This window comes from Carassius gibelio, chromosome B15 (genome assembly GCF_023724105.1).
Source record: "Carassius gibelio isolate Cgi1373 ecotype wild population from Czech Republic chromosome B15, carGib1.2-hapl.c, whole genome shotgun sequence".
NCBI classification, from domain to species: Eukaryota; Metazoa; Chordata; class Actinopteri; order Cypriniformes; family Cyprinidae; genus Carassius; species Carassius gibelio.
The window spans coordinates 13,178,586-13,196,298 of record NC_068410.1 but is presented as its reverse complement, the minus strand read 5'-3'; the positions used below and the strand labels follow the sequence as shown (position 1 = coordinate 13,196,298).

The window sequence follows — 17,713 nt, the reverse complement described above, 5'->3', positions numbered from 1 at the left end:
TTCCTCATGTGAGCTTCAATTTCAATTCTTTTCCTGTGAATTTTAATTTATGTTTAATTATTCCACTCTATTTTATTGTTAGGCTGATGATACATGGGTCAACTTTTTGAGCAATGTTGCCAGGCAACTTTGGTTAGTATTGCTGTCAATGGACAACCAGGTGAAACACATAGATCATGATAAATCTAGTAGCCAGATAGAAATGTGTTACCCATTCTCAGTGGGTAAAGTGTCCAAGAAACATTGCTCAAAAAAAGTTTCAAAAATTGCTTAAAAAGTAGCCCCATGTATCATCAGACTAAGTGTCCACATTCATTGAAAATCTTCTGCATTTATTTCAGAGACAACAAAATCTAGTAAAATATAATTTTGATGTAGATGTTTCAAGGATTTTTTTCTTCCTCCACTCTTCCTGAATAGACGATTCATCTTCCAGTAAAGCCAGCCTCTACATAAGTACCATGATTGAATACTTTTAAAACTCTATTCCTGGAACATTATAGTGATTAAACTATCGAAAAGGGCTGGCTAAATTTGATCATTATAAATATTAATAAATATCCTTTTGTCAGTTTTTAGTTATTATTGACAAGCTAGGCCAGTAAAATGAAGAAGTGCACAGAAAATGTAATCAGAACTAGTTTTGCAGAAAATTAACCGCAGTTTGCGTCCGGTCGTACATCCTTGTTTAGAGACCTATATAAATTTCTTAGAAACACTCAGATATGAGTGAATGCAAGTGAATATTCTCTGGGTTCTGAAATGAGTAAGAGGAAATTCCCTCTAGCAGCGTCAGCATGTTGTCTTTTTAAAATGCAAAAAATCCTGTCACACACTCTCTGAGGAATAAAGATGCTAAAAGTATTTGGCATAGCAGTTTATTTGACAGAAAACATTAAATCTCAGATAAATCATATTTCAGAAGTCAAAAGCATAAATCATTTGTAGACAAGAAGTGATGGTTTCATGTCTCAACACTTTAACCACACAGATCTCAGAGTTAAGCACAGCACAGATAGCCAGATCTCAAAGTAAAAGATAACCTAGAGTGAAAGCAATGAAAACCACTGATTTCTCTGTGTTAAAGGAGACACATACAGAATTTGCACAGTGCTGTGATAATGAATATGGGGAAAGAGCTGGATAGGAAAGATGTTTACCAGAAGAGCACATGGGTGTAGTTTTTACTAAGCGACTATTATTGTTAAACCATTGACTTATATAAAGAATGGACACACAAGAGCAATCCCATGGATTCTCATTAAGATGGATAACCCTTAGATTTGCTAAAGGCATCAGAGTCCCTTTGTCCATATAGCGCAGTTGATTAAATGTAATGTCAAGTTCGCGTAACATCACTAAGCCTTCGAACTGTGTTGGATGAATGTGCTGGATCTGGTTTCTGTCCAAATGGAGCTCTTCCAATCTGGATAGAGCAGAAAACACTTTGGTGGGCAAGTGTGTGAGCTGGTTGTTTTCCAGATAGAGCCTTTTGAGATTTCTCAAAGATGTGAAGATGTCCTCTGGAAGTTTATCCAGAGCATTGAATCTCAGATCCAGCTCTTTCAATGCCGACAGATCTTTGAAGGCATCAGAAGAGATGGAATGCAATTTATTGTTGGACAAATCCAGAAACTTCAGTTTTGTAAGACCTGTGAAAAATCCAATAGGGATGGTTTCTATCTGGTTTTCATTGAGTAATAACTCCCGTAAAAGACTAAGACCAGTCAGTAGATCTGCAGAGGGTCTTGACAGTTTGTTGTTGCTGAGTTTCAGAGTCTGTAGCTTGACTAAGTGTTTCAAGGACAGTTTTGGAATGGAACTGATACGATTGTTCTCCATGTTAAGATCTCTCAGATGGTGTGTCCTTTTGAAGAGGTGCGTGGGAATCTTCACAAGGTCATTGTTGGAAACATCGAGATGCTTAAGATTCCTCAGCTTCATAAATGTCTGTGAATGGAGCTCCGAAATGTGATTGTTGTCCAGTTGTAGATCTTGCAAAGAAGAAAGTGGGTGAAAGAGGTCCGGTGGAATTACAGAAATATTATTGTTGTCCAGCTGAAGTTCTGTTACCCTCTTTAAGTTATTGAACAAGCCTTTTGGAAGCAACATCAGATTGTTGTGATACAAATTAAGGCTCTCAAGCTTTCCCAATTCCTGAAACACATGTGATGTTAGCATCCGCAACTGATTGAAACTCAGGTCTAGTGCGCCCAGCTGGGAAAGACCTCTGAGCGAACCGTTGGACATGGAAACAAGAGCATTATGACTCAAATCCAAATGCTTCAGCATGGGGATCTCAGAGAAAATGTCCTCAGGGATTGAAATTATGTTATTTTTTTGAAGATAAAGGCTAGTGAGGTTCTGAGTGTCCTGAAGGACACCGGTAGGTACGGCAACTATTCCATTTCGACTCAGATCAAGGTGAGTTAGCCCTTTGGCACCCTTAAAACTCCCATTAACTACACTTTTTAGGTTGTTAATTGACAGATAAATCTGTTGTAGATTAGTGCAGTTCTCAAACACACCTACCTCGACTATCTCGATCATGTTATTTCTGAGTTGGAGGTCCTTAAGGGCGGGAGCTCCATCCAGGACGCCATAGGATAAACTTAATATCTTGTTCATATTCAGATTAAGGATCTGAAGCTTGGTCAGACCATAAAGGAACTTCGGAGGAAGTGTTTCAATGTAGTTGTCACTGAGGTCTAATATTTTGAGGTTCAGCAGCCCCTGAAACTGTCTTGGTTTTAATGTGCTCAGTCTATTTCCACTCAGAAATAGCTTCGTAAGATTGCTAATGTTCTGCCAGGTGGTATTGAGTGACAATTTGAAGACATTCTTGGTGAGATCGAGAATCGACAATCCTTCCAATCCTTCATCTGGGAGAGCTTGAATCATATTGTGTTTAGCATATAATTGCTTGGTATTTTGAGGCAGATGAGGGAGCTCCAGAAGTCTCTGGTCCGAACAAATTACGATGTCATGATCTTCACATTTGCAGGGTAACGGACAGGTGTCCACCACTGCGATGAGTGCCAAAACCATTGACAGAAGCCACAACATTTTAATGATGTGAGCCGCAGGAATCTAGAAACCTAGAAGTTAGATTGTGACACAATATGAAACTGGGCATATGTATATATTCAAATGTTCTCTGAGTGTGAGGTTTCAGCCAGAATGAGAGCATTTTTTTTTTTTTTTTGGCAGTAAATCCACTCTCTAATTTTTAATTAGTATTAGAGATAATTAATCATGTAGCATATAATAATCTAATAATGTGCCTATATGTTTCTAAACACACAATTTATGAATCAGCTACTTCGATATCTCTTAGAAATAAAGTGTGTAGACTGACTTACCTGCACAAAGATCCAGCCTGCAAAACGGAGTGCTTGTGAAGTCAAAGGTCCTGTATCACAACAGAATAACAAAAAAAAAAAAAAGTCCTGTCAGCAAAACAGCTGAGCTTAAAAGGCCCTATCTGTGATGTCACAAATGCGAAAATCATCTTAACCACAGCTTAGGTAATTTCAACAAACATGTTAGATAACAAAACAGTACAAACAGGTGAATGGAAACTGTGAATGACAATTACTGCCAAAGTTTTTAATTAAATACGTACATACATAAATATATTGATATTGATATAGCAGTAAAAACAGCTCACCAACAAGCTTTACCTTGATACTGTAAATACAGCAATCCCCATTCAGGGGGTGGTGGGGTCCTGTTTGCAAGCAAATATAGTCCTTTTTTAGCCAGTTTCTCTGTTTTTTAATACTTGCCTTCAATTATGTGAAAGCTATTTATTCACAGTCTGACAAAATAAGGAAATAAATCAATACACTGGCCTTTATTAACCAATAGATGGCGCAGTTGAGAAGAACGATGTCTTTTCTTTGCTCATTCAAAAGCAAATTACTGACATTGTCAGAACTGGACAGTCACCAGATGTTGCGGCAGATGGTTTTGCTAATGTCCAGCATAGTCCCACTAGTCACCGAACCCCTAATTGCTCCCAGGGCGCCGCAGCATAAATGGCTGCCTACTGCTCCGGGTGTGTGTTCACAGTGTGTGTGTGTGTGTGTTCACTGCTATGTGTGTGCACATTGTATGGGTTAAAGGCAGAGCACGAATTCTGAGTATGGGTCGCCGTACTTGGCTGTATGTTACGTCACTTTCACTTAAATAGAAAGGTCTGGATTTAGGGCTGTTGAGGGATGGGTGGAGGTTTGGTTTGGGGTAGGGTGAATTGCCCTGAAGTGGGAAACTGCCTAATGTGGGACACCTATTGTCTTGTGTTTGTTGCTCCCCTATAAATATGTGAACGTCAGTGAAACTATGGGTAAGCAAAGCTGTGGTTTCATGTGATCAAAATCATGAAGGTGGCGCAGTCATCAAACAGGAAGCGCCTTGTCTAAAAACCACCCAAAGGTCAGTGACATTGAATTTTGACAAACTTGATATTAAGGAGTATAAATTAATTTTAAGAAAAACAATTCTGATACTATGTATAAATAATATATTTTAATCAAATTTCCTATAGTGTCCCACTTCAGGAATTATGGTTTTGAAAAGTGGAACAGTACTTCAGCCAATCAGAACTGTGTGGTGGGGCATGATTTCTGGGACAAAAAAATAAAATAAAAAGGTTATTAACAGTGTTTTAGTTTTATTAGAATGCTGTTACTGCAGATGGGGTTATAGATCATGATGATGGTGTCTCGACATGCAAGGACTGCTTGTTTCTAGAAATGTAGTGAGTTAACCTTAAAGTAGTTCTAAGGTTTGTGTAGGCTGGTTTTCAGAAAGAATTTTATGACTGCCAGTATTTGTTGTTTCATAAAAAAGAAAACATTAGTTACATAGTTTTTTAATGTTGTTGTAATAAATGCATCAAAACTATTATATTGTATTATTTGTCTGATGATGTTCAGTTATCCATATTTTAATGCAAAGCAAGGACCCCAAAATTTATTTCATAAAGCAACATTTTTTAACCATTAATCAAATTATTTAAATATTAGCCTATATTGAAAATATATTTATTTTATATTAAATAACTGCATATTTCATAAATCAATTCTAATTCAGCAAATGTTTCATAATGATTAGGATTAAAATGTAATAGCTTTACAAAAAATAAAAAAATAGTACCATAAAACCACTGAGCCAAACATGAATGTAGAAATATTATAAACATATTATCTAAAATAAAATAATTTGTTTTATATTTTAATATATTTTAAAATGTAATTTATTTCTAAAATGACTTAGCTGAATTTTCAGCAGGCATTGTTCCAGTCTTTAGTGTCACATGATCCTTCAGATATGCTGATTTGCTGTTCAAAAATATTTCTTATTATTAATGTTAAAAAGAATATTAAAAAGAACAGCATTTATTTGACATATAAATCTTTTGTAACATTAAAATGTCACTTTTTAAGCAATTTAATATAACCATGCTAAATAAAATTATTAATTTCTTTCAAAACAAGTCTAACTGGCCCAAACATTCAAATGGTTATATTTTATATTATTAATAATATTTGTTAGGTGAAAACTGTTACCTGCACTGTAAGTCACTTTGGATAAAATTATTTTATGCCATTAGGATATTAAGTAAAGATCATGCTCCAGGAAATATTTTGTTAAATATTTCCTACCATAAATAAATCAAAACTTCATTTTTGATTAGTAAGATGCATTGCTAAGAACTACATTTGGACAACTTTAAAGGTCCCGTTTTACGCGCTTTTTTGAAGCTTTGATTGTGTTTACAATAAGCAATATAACATGTGTTCATGTTTCACGTGTAAAAAAACACAGTATTTTTCACACAATTCACCTATCTGTATACTGCTGTTTTCACTGTCTCAAAAACGGGCTGATGTCTTCCTTGTTCTATGAAGCCTCGCCTTCAGAAATACGTAACGGGTTCTGATTGGGCCAGCGGTACCTGTGTTGTGATTCGACAGCAGCTGAGAGCAGGCTGCCATCCTGGTAACGTGATTGGACTAGAACGAACGTGCTGGAGATGTATTTATAGTCACAGGAGCGTTTTTACAGACGAGATGCGCATGAAAACCGCATTCGTTTTTTTGCACAGCCCTAACATCTAGTTAACAAAGCTAAACAGCATTGCCCTTTGTGTAATAAGTTACAGAAACTGTTAAACGCACCAACTTAAATAATAAAATACACTTACCGGTTGTGGTCCATAAACAACGCCTTCTCCAGACAAAGAGAGAACTGCTCCGTCTTTCAAGAATAATCTTTGTGCAAATCCAGCATTAAACTGATTGAAATTGAGGAAGTTGTCCTCAGCAAGCTGTCCTCAGCAAAATGTACTGCACATAGTTTTACATGTGCATTATAATTTTCGGGAACCGAGTTAAACATAAATTGTAACCATTAATCTCAAAGTGCAGCGTTCCTGTGAAGCCCAAACAAAGATGATTGGACTCAGAGATGAAAATAACAGCGTTTCAACGTCATGGCGACAAACACAAACAGCTCTTCCTTCTTCTCCGTCGGAGCGCAACAAGGCCACGCCCGTTTGTGAATTCATGTGGGCGGTGGTTAGTCAAAAAAACTGTTTTAGTGACGTCATTCCTGCAGGAACTAGAGGGATGTAGTCCAAACGGTCGTTTTTTGTAGGCGAATTATGTTAAATCAAATATCTCACTTGGCATTGAACTTTGAGCTTTAGAATTTTACAGATATTATTTATACTCTAACAACAACATTACACACTAACTAAAGTTTAAAACATGGAATCACGAAGAAGGGGACCTTTAAAGGCAATTTTGTCAATATTTAATATAATATAATAATATAATAAGTCTATATCGGGGCTATAGAAAGTATATTGACTCACTGCATCTCATCGCGGTATGGAAACAGCTCAGCGCAGGATCGTAATTTCGTAAAGCTCAGCTGAGCTTATCTCCAGAACACCACTCCTCACTCTGGAGGAGAGATGGACATATAGCACACTGCACTTTAGAGACTCTGGTAGTGTAGGGTTACCCAATATTTCTATGCAAACTGCACTTTTTTTAGATAACCTAGCTATGCAACTCATCCTCATTTGCGCTGCAGTAGTTTAATATATTGTGTAAATTTCATTATTTGTATTTCATTTTCTTATTATTTTTTCCGTATATTTCATTATTTGTATTTCATTTTCTTTTACTTTTTGCACAGTCTAAAAAGAGTATGCCAGACCTACATTTCACTGCTTGTTGTTTGTCATATAACTTGTACCTGACAAAATCTTGAATCTCTTGAAAAGATTGAAATTTGTTTATAACTTTCAGATGATGTATAATTATCAATAAATAAATAAATAAATATCTTTATGACTGGTTTTGTGATCCTGGGTCACATATGTCACCTTTCATAGGCAAATGATATTATGCAGATGCATTTTCCAAGCACCAGGTTGTACTAGCGTACAGTGACCAGCTGGAGGAGTGGGAGACATTTATTATATCATCCCTGCTTGTCTGGCGATGGGTCTCGCTACATGAATGAATGAAGAGTCAGTGTGTTTAGGACCATGGGGAAGGGTGTGTGTGTGCGCGTCCCCGCAGCCCTGCCCAGCCTATTCTTTCTTCTGACGTCCTTCCTTGATGCCAGTGTCACTCGCTGCTGGGGATGAACGTTTTACATCCACTGTACAGTTTTTATCTTTGGGAGCATTCCCATAACGTTACCCTGCCTCCCCGAAAAGGATACCGTTCACTGGTCTTTGTCGGGACGGGAGTGCGCTCGAGATACGCGTAATAGTTTGGATTTCGTATCGTACCCGCTGTTGTTTATTTATTAATTTATTGTTTTCCTGGAAATGCACACATATGACACTTTGAAGGGGACACTGCGTCCGTGGGAGTGGTTTGTTTTCTCTGGACAACCCTAGACTCACTGGAAAAGGAGTATGTTTTCCTCTGTTTGATGCTGCGGTAGCTCTTTTTTTCTTCCTCTTCTTTTCTGCTTTTGTTTTCTTTCTGTCTGTCTCGTGATATACAATCGCCTAATGCTGATCGCTGAGGATACAACATACATTTCTGCAAACCAGACGCTGTAAATGGACATGGTATGAGGACAATTGAACGAGACGTTTTCGTCTAGCTAAGGACAAAATGATCTATTGTTCCGGCTAGCCAAACTCCCACAGACATGAGCATCATATAGCCTTTTTTAACCTTTGTTCGTATCCCACCAGTATTGCGCGAACCATCCAGCAAACTTAACCGAAAATGAGGATTGTTTAGGGGAAACGCTGTACTGGTGGTCTGAGAGGGCAGCGATAGCCTCGCGATACTGGCTCGGCTGCTGACTGTTTCTCCGTGCTGATTCAATTAGCGACTGTCCACGGATCGCTGAAATAAACCCAGGGCTGCTGAAGGCTAAAGCTCCGGAGACCATGTCCTCACGCGCCGCGCTGCAGCCGGGGAACGACAGGAATGCAGACCACGTAAGTGAAAAGCGCTCTTACGTCATTTTATTCCGCTAGATGAGCAGCTGATGCGAAGTGAGACTCGCGAATCGGTTCATTCGTAACGCTTCGTTTCAAAGGAATGATTCAAAATAACAGATTCAGCGACTCTTTTACGTCGCCATTAATCCTGGATTATATATGACATTTTCTATATTTACAGTTTCTATGTCACTTATTTCTGTTTATTATTTTTTTTTAATTATTTAATTATTTTCTTATTAGTATGATCCTTTTACTTGTTCCTGTTGCAACCTCTATTCTGCTCATAAAAAACTTAATAGGCCTGTGATTTTGTATTGGCTATATATATATATATATAGACACACTTTAGTAAAAAAATTGTTTTAAAACCGACTCTGTTTTGTAAGTGTTGATAAAACTGCAGTCAGACATACTCAAAGTATGTAGTATTTCCATTTGTAACATTTCTTTTGTTAGCTATTAAAGTATCTATTGGCCATTGCTTGTCAATTAATTGATTCAATCCCAAAGCGCTTATCAGTTGAGTCATTTATCAGTTCACTATGAATCGGACATAACTCAAAAAAAAAAAAAAAAATTCAGTCGAATTTTTCAAAGAGTCAGTCGAATCGATTCTGCGATTCTTTGAAAAGTATCGAGTCTAAAGAACGATTCATTAATGTCTCAGTCAGAATCACTGCCATGAGCCAGAAGTGGGGCTGTAGTTTTATAGATCTGAAATTGTCAGTAGCGTTTGGGACTGCTATCAAAAAATATTTCTCAATTAATTCACAAACTAAAAGGTTACATTGACTAGAACATGAATTTTAAAATGAACAGCATCCGGCACCTCCCTGAAAACACTGTCACAAACGACTATTGAGAGTATATTTCTATGGCTGTCTTTGTTGTTAGCTCATGGAGTAAGAAACTCTTTTAAAGACTATCTATACCATCTTATTTGTGGATGATTGGTTTGCAGTCATCTGTGGTCTTTGTAAACCTCAGGCCTACGTGATGTGAAGTTAACCCGCTTCTCTTCATGCTTAGTATTTGAATTCAGTTTGTGAATTATGTTTTTGACGACCAAGCTATGCCTTGTATTCATATTGTATTCATATTCATAAGCATCAACATTCAGATTAGTGGTTGATCATTATAGGCATTTAATGACTTTTTACTGTTGACCTCCCCCAGTTTGAGATATCTGGTTACATCATTGTGTGAATGCCAAACTGCAGTTACTCTTATTGCATTTTTGTAGTATTCAGTGGCATATTTATGCATCCGTTTTGTTGTATCTTAATTGAAAACATAAAAGTTGCCATTGTTAATGGTGTACACGTGTAAGTAAACAGATGCCAGTAAACAGCTTGTTGGAATATTTTTAATACAAAAACATGTTTGGTTCTCAAGGTATCACGGCTAAGGCTTGGCCTTATTTTGCACACACAGTTAATAAAATTGATATTGGGCTTTCAATCTATTGCATTTTGCAATTTGTATGTCTCGCCATACAAGCCATATTATTAGGGATGCACGATAATATCGGCACAACATCGGTATCGGCCGATAAAAGCTTAAAATGACCATCATCGGTATACCATATATTTATGGTAGAATCAGTACAGAAGAGATACATGGATTTCTCTTCAGTAAAATTAAAGTTTAAATATATATATGTATATATATCGATATCGGCATCGGCCAAAATGATTTTGAAAATATCGGCATATCGAATATCGGCCAAAATCCAATATCGTGCATCCCTACATATTATTAGTTAAAATGACTGTATAGTACTTTTCCTTATTCATGTTATTGTGTTACATGTGTAGATAGAAAGGCAAATAGTTTTGGAAGTGAGTTAGTGATGGCAGAATTTTCTTTTTTTTTGGTTCTGTTGTCCCTTTAAGACAGAAATGACCAAACTTTTCACTGCAAAGGGCCATGAATGAAAATTGGTTTTGTTCTCAAAGACATGCAAGATATGAAGCTGAATATTTTAGAAAAGGAGGCAAGATTGAAGCAAAATTGTTTTTAGTAGACTGTTGCAAATATGGGTTTCACACATTATGTAATTAACAGTTCAGAAGTGCTGTCTCTGTTTCCACTTAAAACTGTCACATAACTTGCGGTCGGTGTACTCACGGTTGCCAAAACTCTTTATTAAGTGGAATGTCAGTTGTCAGTTTACTTGTTTTTTCTTGAATAGATCATAGGTAGATGTAAAAGACATCTGCTTTCCACATTGTTACATCATATGCCATCATTTGTTTGGGAGAAAGTTGACTGCCTGTGTTTATTGCTACTGTAATCGGAAATTGGATTATGCGTTATGAAAAAACTATTGACCCACAAAAGGATTCCTAAACTCAGCGACTTAGTGGTGAATGTCATAGATTGAAAAATAAAGAAGAATATGTAAAGAAAAAGGAGTGGTTGGCTATGTGAATGAAAGAAGAGGATGAAAAGTCTGCATAGTTTGTGCTTAAGCTATCCAGCATGTCTGCAAGCACAGACACAGCAACACGCATTTGACACACAGAGACACGGCGAGAGCTGATGAGATAGAACACAAAACAAACATAATAGAAAATGCATCTACCAATCTGGGAAATTATGTAAACTCTCTGTCTAGCCATGGAATAAGTGTGGAACGATGATGAAAAAAAGAAAACAAAAAAAAGAGCCTGCAAGTGAATCCACAGATTTCATGTAGGCCAGAGAAACATCATGTTTTCTGAAGCTGCTCAAGGCTAGTTTAAGGGCTGGGTCAACTGGAGAAAAAAGCCTGGAACATCCAGTACATCGTAAAATATATATATGTAAACAAATTTGCGAACATACAAGGTTGAATTTGGTCTAAATGGCAGCCATCTTAATAAGCATCATATTGTAACAGCTTTACTGAGAAAAATGGTAAGGATGGAAAAAAGAGGTTAGAATTACATCATCCTCTTTGACTTGATCTAGACTCCATAAACTGGCACTTCTGTTTGATTTTTAATTATATATTGAAGCATGCAAAACTTACAGCAGAGCAGACACTTGAATGATGTCTAAATCAGCTAAAAATCTCTGATGTGGACTGATAAATATGTATGTGTTGCCTACTGTGGGCATTTTGCGTATGCTGAAGTGTTGAAACATTAAAAGAGGAAATTGATTGGTAAAGTTAGTCTGTAAGTGTCCACGCATTTGACTTCTTCATTGCTGATATTTTAAATGTTTTTACATCTCATTTACAATATAAATAGCATAATATATGTGTTTAGAAATTTGACCCTCTAAAGTGACTTAATGAGGGAAAAGGATGTATAGAATTATTCTTCAATTTGTAAGAGCTTGTAATAAGAAGGTCCAGTTTATTCAAATGAGCTAATAAAGGGAATAGACTTCAGTGCATTAAAAAAATACTATAAAAACTAAAATCAGTTGTTTAAAATGCTAAAAGTGAATTAGCATCAAAGCTTTAGAATGTACAATATTAATGTTTATTCATTAATGTTATTAAATTATTAGTGCTTTGCCTGCACCTTTTCTTTTTTTTGCACGTTTTGCCTTGCCTTTTTTTGCCCGACATTTGCACCTTAAGATGAATAAGAAGTCTGCTGTTCTTGGCTGTGTGTAGCACCTACAGCTCTGCATTTCCTTCTGAAGGATCCCAACATTTAGAGAGAGCGGCAGGAGTTTTCAACAAGGACGTATTGTTTTAGTCTGATTGTAACATTTTGAATGTTTTCTTAACCTGTCACAATTTAATACCTAATTTGCAAACAAGTTTCTATTGAAGACGTGGCAATACTATTGCACTCAATATCAAATTTGCAGCTTGCATGTGAGAACCGTGTCTTGTTTCACACCCTTACAAGTCTAAAGGCACAACAGCAACAAATAGTGTTTTTAAAATAATTTCCTTCAAGAGAAACACAGTATCGCCCTCAGTCTTAACGATAGTTGTGACTGGACATTATGCCTCCACTTTCAGCCAAAAGAAATTCACTAAGAGGATTGTTTTTTATTGTTCCTCAGTAAAGCAGGAAAGCTGATCCAATGTGGAGGTCAGATAGACAGGGGAACCACAAGCCTGGTGGCTTGTTTCTGAGGAACTAGTGAAACCTAGGCCTAGTCACTCATGTTCTGAATAAAAGAGGTTATTGTGTCTGTTGTATGGGAGGAAAGCAGTGAAGTCGAAAGGCTGTCTTTTATAAGGAGAAAACCTATAGCATGCCTTCTTTGGAGCGGTACTAGATTGTTGTGGTGATGTTATTGTGGCAACATCAGTGATGTTAGGTGCTGTCTATGAGTCAGCGTAAATTCACACATTTTGTTGTTCAGTACAAGGAAATTATCTTTCAGTTTGACTGGTCACTACAAGTAAACATGTTTATCTAGTCTAACCTTTAACTCTGAGCATGTTTTTTAATCAAAAGGGTGTGTTTAGACCATGAGCAATTATCGCACAATCAGCATGTTTGAGTTCTTGTCATTGTGGAAGCAGCACCACCCCCTGTTTCGTTGCCACACCGATTGTTGCTCTTGACAACTGATATTGATGTTGTCTCCCTGTGGATTTGGCTAATGTGTGTGCGCATGAGGGGGTTATGTTACTAGTTGGTGGGGAGGGGGGTTGTGCAGTACGGTTAGCAGATGGGCCTCAGCTGGGGTGTTTTGTTTGGCACTCTCATCTGATGCCAAGGTGAGACTTTTGCTCTGTAGTCATGAGGATCGCTGCCTGTCTGTGACTGCTGCACCATTAGTTATTCAGATGGCTTTGCTCATGACAGAGACCGGTACTAAAGGGTAAAAAGTAGCAGAGAGGTACAGTAATGGCATTTCAGTCGCAAGGCATGAGCCAATATTACATCAGTGACTTAGATTTGGGTCATCTGTTTAACAGAGGAAGATTTCATGTTCATTTCTCACACTCTCACAATAACTGTGTGAATTATTCATGTTTAAATGAATCTGTCAAAGTAGGGCTGTCATTTCATTTGAAAATGTTATTGGATGAATTACATGGTATGAATAATTAATCACAGTTATTTGTGGGGTCTGGGTATTCATACACATTTCCAGATTCATTTTGATTCTGATTTGCAAGCTCTTGATTCGATTATCTCACTTTGTATATGGATTATCAAAGTAAAAATGTATGTCAAATTCAGTTTAAAATGTCAAATCACATTAAATTACTGATATTCCGATATGCTGAATAATTTAAGGTGCAATAGGTGATTGTCTTCAGAAACATTTTTCATTATGCTGGTTGAAAGTCTCTTCCAATCAAATCGCTCGTTCTAAGCGTTTTATTGACTTTCCTGTCAACATGTGTATTTGCATATCTCTGCGACACCCTGTTCGCGCAGACAGGAGACATCATAAGAGTGATCAAGTACGCTTTAAATTTGGCACCAAAAATGCCGACAAACATCAAAAACCTGATCTTCCTCCCTGGTATTGCAGTACTTTTACTAGCTGTACTATAAAGTTTTTTTCTAACTGGTGAATAACACATGATGTATTGTAGTAATGTTTTCACTGATCATCTGATCTGTGAGCGTTCGTGTGTTCAGGGGGCGTGGCTTTGGACAGCGATTTGCAGGGAGGCTGGGACTTTCACTTTCAGTGCAATCAGGCTAAAGTTAGCATTTTCCACGATTTTTTTTATTTTTATTGAACTTTCAAAATTACAAAATTCAACAGCAAGTTTTTAAAAAATATTTCTCATATTTACACATTTTGTAAATACATATTGAAACATTCTGAGAAATTGAGAAATTTGAGATTTGGAAATTTAAATTTTTTACATTTAGATTTTTTTTAAAACAATAAAATAATGCTTAATAAGTAATAAATAAAATAAACTTAGAGAAAAAAATAAAAGTGCATCACAAGCATATTGTAAATTCATTTTAGCAACAACAGTGGAAGACGAGAGAGGACCAAACCTGGACTTTATTTGTGTTTTGTGTGGCAGTCGTCCACTTTACTTACTTTTACTTCACCGGTTCCCGCCTCCCCCTTCCCATTCTATGAACTGTGTTACATTGGTGTCGAAACCCAAGATGAAGGAGGAACATGCTGTCAGAAGAGCCCTAGCTGCTGAGGGAGATCTCTGTGTTGAGGAGGTCGAGCAGCATGAAAGAGCAGCGAACGATGAGTGGCTGAGGTGGAGCTCATTATCATTAAACTCCACCGGCCTCACTCCACTCCCACGGCTGTCATCACAGTACCATAAATAGTTTCTCTAACGTGTCTGGTCTCGTGCTTAATATTATCGAATGTGAGAGATTTCCTCTTAAAAGTGTGAACTTTTGGTTCTAATTTATGGAATCCCTGTTAAAGAGGTAGTAACATATCTTGTGTAAAACAATGTAAAGATTAATCTTATAGTGCTTCTCTTAATTTTTATCCAATTCTTAACGTAAAAAAGAAGTTTGAATCTTAACTATGGTCATGTATTATTGTCTAAATCTGAAGGTTTGTCAATTTTCCTAGATCTCCTACTGCACCTTTAATCACAGTTAATTGCAAGTGCAGGTTATTATTGATAAAGATTTACAGATTCAATATAATGATTCTATAATTGATTCTGATGCAAAAACCCTTTGATTTGATTCTGATTCAATTGGAGATAATTCAGATAAAATATTCATTTTTGCATGCTTTAAGTCATTCAGGGCAATGTTATTCAAACAGTCTTTTTGAACTGTTTGTTTAAAAGATCTGGTTAATGGAAATTATTCGTTTTGGAAATCGGGCTACACTAGTCACATTAGCTGGGTTTCCATCATCCTGCATTTATGCACATTTTAAAGTATCGCATCAGAATCGAGGGATGGAAATGCAGAATTTTGAATAAAAATGGCTTAATTCGTAAAATAGTTTTTACGCTCGTTTGAGGCGGTATTTGACTTGTGCATAAAAAAGGTTCATGTGAATAATAGGAGATGGAAATGCATTTTGCGAATAAATTCCTCCAAGCGCATCAAAAAAGTAATGTGACTTTGCGCTATGGGACGGTAAATCCTGACAAACCAGATCTCATTCCACAGCATCTAAAATGTTGTTATGTGGTCATTTGGAAATGCACGAGCAAAGTCTGTAATCGGAGTATTTCGGTATAATTGGCTCCCAGAACTTTTAAATGACTGCGTTCCCAAACAACAAAATCCACCTCCGAAAGCAATAACCTCAATTAATTGTGTTTCGTCTGCTTATTCTAAGGTGCAAGTAATTTATTATAAAGGACAGTTATTATATTCACTGTACAGCTTCTCCTAATTTTCTTAGTGATGTGTAGTGCCAGTTTATCAGGAAGTGACGATTTGGTTCACTTTGATTCGTTGGATTATGTGAGTTTTGTGCGATATTCCAATTTTGCGCCTAAGTCAGATTTGAAACTTTGGATGGAAACCTGGCTTTTGTATGGTTTTCATCCACTGAAAAGAACCGCTACAGAAGAATCATTGTTGTGAATTAGACTACACTAATCACTTTATTTTTGTTTTTGCATGCAACCTATTATTATTGTGGCTGAGAAGTACATTGTGGAATATACATTACGCAAAGTAGCTTTAGGAGTCAATATATTGTTGGTTTTATTTCCATATGAGTGATCATAATCCTAATAAATAATTTAACACGGAACCTGTTTAAGAAGCTTGTAGCTTTGCTGCATTTACTTTTGGAAGCCACACCATAGAACCGTTACAAGGAGATGGCACAACATCTATTCAAGACAGGAAACCATACAAGTTTAAGTTTTGGCAGGGCTCTTCACACCTGGTTTGGGCGTACACCTGTTTCCCACGCTTTTATCTCACATCAGCACAGTGTAGCATGGTGATATTGTGAACGACCCGAGCACATTGTCGTGCATTCATTTCAAGGAAACGCTGTGAAAGAAATCGGCACAGAGGAAACTGGTGCAGCAGCAGTGCCAAATGCAAAGCTTCACAGGACAGGACAGGACATATATCCCTGTAAATGGATTTGGGAGTAACTCATAAGATGCAATAGCAGGATGTGTGGCTGGATGGACTGACCCTGACCCATCTCTACCCCCTTCACACGTGCTTCTATCCTACCCTGAGCAGGACACCACCCAGATAGGGAGTCTGTTGTCTCATTCTAGAATTTGTGCTTGTAGTAATATATTTATATGGCATTAAAAACATAAATTGCTTTATTCAATCTGAAATTCAACTTTTAAAGTGCATGTGCTTATTGGAAGTAAACTGAATATGAAGATTAATGCATCATCTTTTAGTGTTTTGTGGTCATTATGTCCTGGAGCTTTCTTCCGCCATCTATACTATCTATTTCAGTGGCTTTCGCTGAGAAACCCCCATGCCCCAGCCCCCACCTTTCTCATATAAATTGCAAGGGCAATCAGACAGAGAACAGCAGTGGAACAATTACTGTTTGTGGTTTGGACAGGGTGTGGCAGTGGGCGTCAGTGGAGGAAGATGGGTGGGTGACAGGCGATGAGGTCTATGTCAGCAGGAAATGGTCAAAACTTTTGGAAATATCGTGGGTGTGGGGATGTGGAGAAATTAAATTGGGTTTATTGGTGTGAAGAAATATGCTCCCATCCTCTGTCATTTAAAATTAGTGAGTCATCATGTCAATATAGAAAATAAAGATCCTCACATTGATATACTGTATATAATGTATCCTTATAGATATAACATTTACAAGCAATGAATCACCATTTTTTGTTGTTGTATTAAGACCCATTTTGCATTTGCTTGACGATTATATGGGGTTCAGTATTCACACAGAGTGATGCAGTTAGCATCCAACTGAGAATGCCACATATACGTCATGTCTCGCCAATGTGTGAGTGGCGTTTAGTGTCGCAATGCATTCCTGGATAGATTAGATTTAAGATTTAAGATCTTGGAACAGCCAGACATGAAACATGTCAGCAATGTATAGCGAAGCGGAGATTAGATTTCCTTGAAGAAATCACAAAGAAATCTAATCTTATCTAATTAGAGAAATCGAATATTATATTAGGTTTATTTTATTTCAGCTTTATTGTAATGAATGGAAATGATTCTTAGTTGTATTTGCTAACTGAAACAGCACTGTTACTTGAATGTACCAAAATCATTACTCACCCTCATTACTCACCCTCATTCCAAACCTGAGTAACATTTTCTTTTGTGGAACACACACAAACACTCCCAAAATATTTTTTTTAATTTATTTTCGTTCGTTCTTACGATG

General features: G+C 36.9%; 2 protein-coding genes across 7 annotated transcripts in view; one reads left to right on the top strand and one right to left on the bottom strand.

Moving 5' to 3' along the window:
- Positions 1-862: 862 nt before the first annotated feature.
- si:dkey-182i3.11 (insulin-like growth factor-binding protein complex acid labile subunit) lies at positions 863-3,420 on the bottom strand. The gene is made up of 2 exons (XM_052575964.1): positions 3,363-3,420; positions 863-3,098 (listed from the first exon to the last, which is right to left on the bottom strand). The coding sequence occupies exon 2, from the start codon at positions 3,064-3,066 to the stop codon at positions 1,027-1,029; it is 2,040 nt and encodes a 679-aa protein (XP_052431924.1). The 5' UTR covers positions 3,067-3,098; positions 3,363-3,420; the 3' UTR covers positions 863-1,026.
- Positions 3,421-7,570: 4,150 nt separating this feature from the next.
- mark4b (MAP/microtubule affinity-regulating kinase 4b) overlaps positions 7,571-17,713 on the top strand; it is a 42,312-nt gene continuing 32,169 nt past the window's right edge. For 3 of the 6 annotated variants that reach the window (XM_052575602.1, XM_052575597.1, XM_052575599.1), the window contains exon 1: positions 7,572-8,485. In XM_052575602.1, coding sequence (XP_052431562.1) covers positions 8,435-8,485 — 51 coding nt within the window. In that variant the 5' untranslated portion in view covers positions 7,572-8,434. Of the gene's footprint in view, positions 8,486-17,713 lie in introns of all 6 variants that reach the window. The other 3 variants (XM_052575596.1, XM_052575600.1, XM_052575601.1) reach the window with 2 other exon arrangements.

What these genes read in the sequence shown, in the direction of transcription:
- si:dkey-182i3.11 (XM_052575964.1), bottom strand. Translation starts at nt 3,066, where the DNA reads ATGTTGTGGCTTCTGTCAATGGTTTTGGCACTCATCGCAGTGGTGGAC.